The sequence below is a fragment of the Myotis lucifugus genome, unplaced genomic scaffold, assembly GCF_000147115.1.
Source record: "Myotis lucifugus unplaced genomic scaffold, Myoluc2.0 scaffold_1705, whole genome shotgun sequence".
In the NCBI taxonomy this organism is placed as follows: Eukaryota; Metazoa; Chordata; class Mammalia; order Chiroptera; family Vespertilionidae; genus Myotis; species Myotis lucifugus.
This window is the reverse complement of record NW_005872753.1, coordinates 1132-6568: the sequence shown is the minus strand read 5'-3', so window position 1 is coordinate 6568 and position 5437 is coordinate 1132. Positions and strand designations below refer to the sequence as shown.

At 53.9% G+C, this 5437-nt stretch overlaps 1 protein-coding gene across 1 annotated transcript; it reads left to right on the top strand.

The window, feature by feature from the left end:
• Nucleotides 1-768: 768 nt before the first annotated feature.
• LOC102418552 (PRAME family member 20-like) lies at nucleotides 769-2373 on the top strand. Its single transcript, XM_014450073.1, has 2 exons — nucleotides 769-1798; nucleotides 1943-2373. The coding sequence occupies exons 1-2, from the start codon at nucleotides 769-771 to the stop codon at nucleotides 2371-2373; spliced, it is 1461 nt and encodes a 486-aa protein (XP_014305559.1).
• Nucleotides 2374-5437: the final 3064 nt, after the last annotated feature.

Here is a 5437-nt window from a genome sequence, read left to right as displayed (position 1 = left end):
CCCCACACCCTAAGTGCACGAATGTCATGTACCGGGCCTCTAGTTTCATATAAAAGGAATCATATACTTGAAGCCTTTGGTGTCTGGCTTCTTTCACTTAGTATGATGTTTCAAGATGCATCCATGTTGTAGCATGTGTCAGTGCTTCATTCCCTTTTATGTACTAACTAGTGTCCTGGTGCACGGATTTGTGCACATTAAAAGGAATTAATTAGAATAAATATTTTAATATCGCTATTTGCGTCTTGCTAATGAAAAGAAAAAAGGATTCTACCGAATCTCCTATCTACCTACTCCAGGACTTCTGTGAGGATCAAATGAGATGAGACACGGGAAAACGCTTCACAGACATTTGGTTAAACTGTAAAATGTTGACCCATTACACCCTTTACTCTCTCACACTAAGTATGATAGCTATGGGCCATCCGTCCACCTCAATCACCACCTGGTGATTCCGTACACCAGGTTGAATCAATGAGCCAGTCTTCAACCTTGCCCCTCCCTAACTTTCTCTTTCCTAAATGGATATGTGGGTCAATCAATTAATAGGGAGGAACACATAAATCCCATTAGGATTATGGGGTTTAGACCAGGGGTTCTGATTGGATGTTAACATTTGAGGAGGTGAATAAAAACCTCAGGCACCAGAGGAGAGATTCAGAGTCCTCCAGCTCTGCAGTCAGTGGTTCTCCATCAGGTCTGAGATCTGAGCCCCAGCCAACCCGGTCACAGCAGACGCTGCAGGATTCCTTTCCGAGCACCTTGAAGATGAGCATCCAGACGCCACCCACACTCCTGGTGCTGGCAGCAAAGCGCCTGCTGAGGGACCAGGCCTCGGCCATCACAGCTCTTGAGTACCTGCCCGCCGAGCTCTTCCCGGACCTGTTCGTCCTGGCCTACCGTAGTGGACACCACCGCCAGCTCCTGAAGGCGATGGCCCAAGCCTGGCCCTTCACTGTCCTCCCTCTGGGGGTCCTGATGCAGCGTCCCCCTGATCACGCCCCAACCAGCGCCGTGGGCTTAAAAGCCGTGTTCGATGCACTTGACGTTCTGCTTGCCCAGGAGATTCGGCCCAGGAGGTGCAAACTGCGGGTGCTGGATTTAAGGAACACGGGTGCCAACTTCTGGAATACTTGGTGTAGAGACAACGCCTGGCATTGCTCACTGACAGGACCAGTGACTGTGCACAGCTCCAGCCCCAACATGGAGCATCCCCTGGCTCCCTTGGAGGTGTTCCTAGACCTTAACTTCAATGAAAGGGACCGGGATAAGTTTTCCATGCACATCATCCAATGGGCCCAGCAGAGGGAAGGGTTGCTACACCTGTGCTGCAAGGCAGTGAGGATTTCTGGGGTGCCCTTCCAGAGGGTCAGGAGGGTCCTGGATGGGGTGCAGCTGGACTGCATCCAGGAGGTGGAAGTGAACTGCACCTGGGACCTGCCCACCCTGGGGACATTTGCTCTCTTCCTGGGTCAGATGAGTAACCTGCAGAGACTCTGTCTCCCCCACATCCAATTGTTGGCTGAGGAGGATGAGGACGAAGAGCAGGAGGAGGAGGGCGAGGAAGAAGAACAGCAGGCAGAGGAGCAGGAGTGGGAGGAGGCAGAGAAGCAGGAGTGGGAGGACGAAGAGGAGATGGAGTGGGAGGAGGAGCAGCGGTCCTTTTCCCAATTCCTCTCTCAGATGCTCAGGCTGCGGCACCTCCGGGAGCTTGACATGCGTTCTCCCTCCTTCCTCCGAGGCCGTCTGGACCAGATGCTCAGGTGCCTGCAGACCCCCTTCTGGACCAGATGCTCAGGTGCCTGCAGACCCCCTTGGACAAACTCTCCATAACACGTGGCCAGCGGCTGACGCATTCAGACCTGACACACCTGTCCCAGTGCCCGAACCTCAGGCAGCTGAAGATCCTGCATCTATTTGGCCTCAGCCTTTCGGATTTCAGCCCCCCTCCAGGACCCGGGTCTGGATCACTGTGGGATGACGGGCTCCCAAGTTGAGGCCATCCTGCCTGCCCTGAGCCGCTGCCACCAGCTCAGCCTCTTCTCCATCTCTAGAAACAGCTTCCCCGTGGCCACCGTGGAGAAGCTGCTGCGCCACACATCCGGGCTGTGCAGTTTAGAGGTCGAGGTGTACCCCGTTCCCCTGGAGTGTTACAGGACCCAGGGGACTGTGGACCAGGAGAGACTTGCCCTGATCCCGGCTAAGCTCACGGGGATACTGAGGGAGTTAGGACGACCCAGGAGAATCCTGCTTACCACCAAGCACTGTAGACATGGGAGTTTTGTCACGTGGCATTTTCATGACATGGAGCCCGTGATGTGCCCCTGTAGTGACCCTGCTCACCAGGTGCACCTAACAAGGGCTTCCTTCTAGGACCCTGGAACCTGAAACCTCGGACTGGGGTGCAGTATGCAGGGGCCACTCACGTTTCAGGTTCATGCTCAGTGTGACTGGGGAAAGGGAGGGACCCAGCCCGGGTACAGGACTGCAGGGGCAAAGGCTGGGGAGTTTGAGGGACCGCAAAGGCAAAGTGTCCCACAATCAGAAACATGAGTTTGATTTGCTTGAGGAGGGGTGGGGATTTGGGCTCAAGGTGCATCTGTGGGAGTTAATCCTGGGGTGGATGGTTATAAAGGAATGTTCAGAAATAAAGACAATTTCAAAGACCAAAAACTGTAAAATGTTTGCACCTGGCTATAAAGCAAGTGGGGTTCCTGGGCTGAAGAAACTCCAAGGGGGCTAGTGGCTAGGTAGAAGAAGCTGGGCGTTGCTATGTGACGTCATTACTCATGTCATTACTCGGCACCCACAGCCACCGTTTCTGGACTGGGCTGGGCTGGGCTGTGGGCCGAATTTTGTGCCATGGGGTCTTGGCAGCTTTGGCTGTGATTTGGTGGGGTGTCCCCTGGGGTGGTGGCAGGGCCTGTGTCCCACGTGGGGGAAGCCAAGTGTTGGTTTGTCGGTGCCAGGTCCGTGATGCCATTTATTTTACTAGTAAATGGCCAGTGCGCATCATGGCAGCTCCTGCATTGAGCGTCTGCCCCCTGGTAGTCAGTGCACATCATAGCTACTGGTTGGATGGACAGACACTTAGCCTTTTGTATATATAGACTAGTAGCCCGGTGCACAAAAATTTGTGCACTCAGGGGTGAGGGTGAGGAGTGGGGCCAGACCCCTCAGCCCGACCTGCACCCTCTGTCATGTTCCGGGACCCCAGCCACTCCTGGCCTAGGCACAGGCCTACGGGCTTGGGGCGGCCTGGCTCCCGAGGCTTCATTTTATCAAGAGAACAAAGTCGGCGTTAGTTACAGCCCTCACAGAACCCAGTACACTGCATCTGTGCATACAACTGTCTCGTTCATGTGCCTGCTTCGCCTACTGAATTACTAACATCTTGAGGACATAGCTCCATCTTATCCTGCTTCACCTTCAGTGCCTGCCCTGGTTCCAGGGACCTGAGAGGGTTTGCTGAGTGAGTGAGTGAGAGAGTGAGTGAGTGAATAATGAGTGAGTGAATGAGTGAACGAGCAAACAGCTATAGGGCCAGAACGTCTGTGGCATTGCCATAACAACGCGCAGAAGTTCCCGCCCCACTCCCGGCTGCCTGAAGCCCACCCCTGGAAAGTTCCCACCCTGCTCCCAGTGGCCCTGAGCCCCTCTTCTGGCTGCATACTGAATTACTAACATCTTGAGGACATAGCTCTCTTATCCTGCTTCAACTTCAGTGCCTGCCCTGGTGCCTGGGACCTGAGAGGGTTTGCTGAGTGAGTGAGTGAGTGAGTGAATGAATGAGCAAGCAGCTAAGGGGGGGAACGTGTTGCCATGGCAACACGGCAGAAGTTCCGGCCTCACTCCTGGCTCCCTGAAGCCCACCCTGGGAAAGTTCCCCCCTGTTCCCAGCAGCCTGGGGCCCCTCTCCTGGCTGCATACTGAATTACTAACATCTTGAGGACATAGCTCTGTCTTATCCTGCTTCAACTTCAGTGCCTGGCCTGGTGCCAGGGACCTGAGAGGGTGTGCTGAGTGAGTGACTAATGAGTGAGTGAATGAGTGAGTGAATGAGCAAGTAAGTGAATGAACAAGCAGCTACCGGCAGGGATAGTTAGCACTCTGCTATGGGCTGCCTGAGGCAAACCCCGGGAAGTTTACCCTGCTCCCAGCAGCTGCCGGGTGTGCGGGTGTGCATTAGCACCTGTCAGCAGATCTGTGCATTAGCACCTGTCAGCAGATTGCATTAGCACCTGTCAGGCGGGGACTCCCGCCTCCAGGGCTGTTTGTGGGCGTGGCCAGTGGCAGATCGGTGCATTAGCACCCGCCAGGATGGACATTTGTGGGTGTGGCTGGTGGCGGATCAGTGTGTTAGCACCCGCCAGCCCAGATTGCCCCGGAGGGCCATTTGTGGGCATGGCCAGTAGCAGATCGGTGCATTAGCACCTGTCAGCCAGGGATCCCCCCCGAGGGCCGTTTGTGGGCGTGGCCAGTGGCAGATCGCTGCATTAGCACCTCCAGCCTCGGATCCCCTTGGGATGGACGTTTGTGGGTGTGGCTGGTGGCAGATCAGTGCAATTAGCACTGGTCAGCCAGGGATCCTCCCTGGAGGGCCGTTTGTGGGCGTGGAAAGTGGCAGATCGGTGCATTAGCACCGGTCAGCCTGCCCACTGGAGGGCTGTTTGTGGGTGTGGCTGGTGGCCGATCGCTGCGGTCCCACTGCCAGCCCTGGGTCTGTTTTCATACCTGCCGCCTGCAGACCGGGTCGAAAATAGCAGGCCTGGATGGCAGCGGGGCAGGTGGGATGGCGCTGTCCCGCCCTGCCTGCAGTATGCAAATTAGCCGCCATCTTTGTTGGCGGTTAACCGCCATCTTAGTTGGCAGTTAATTTGCATATCGCCCTGATTAGCCTATGGGAAGGGTAGCGAAGTTACGGTTAATTACCATGTTTGTCTATTATTAGATAGGATAATACTCCACTGTTGCCGTAGCCGGTTGCTCAATGGTTAGAACGTCGGCCCGTAGATCAGGGAGGATTCGATTCCCGTCAAGGCTGTGCGGGAGGGAACCAATTGAAGTTTCTCTCTCTGTATCTCCCCCTCCCTTCCACTCTCTCTAAAAATCAATGGGAAAAATATTCAGGTGAGTATTAACAACAACAAAAAATATTTCACTTGTAAATATACCGGATTGTTTATCTGTTCACCAATTCATGGGCATTTGGGTGGTTCCCACTTTTTAGTTATTGTGAATAATGCTTCTGTGGTCATTTGTGCACAAGCATGTGGACATATGTTATTTCTCTTGGATATACACATACTTAGAAGTGGAACTGTTAGGACATATGGTAAGTTTATGTTTAACTTCTTTTTTTATGTTTAACTTTTAAGAAACTGCCAGACTACTGTACATTTCCACCAGTGGCGTGTGAGGGTTCCTTTTCCTCAGA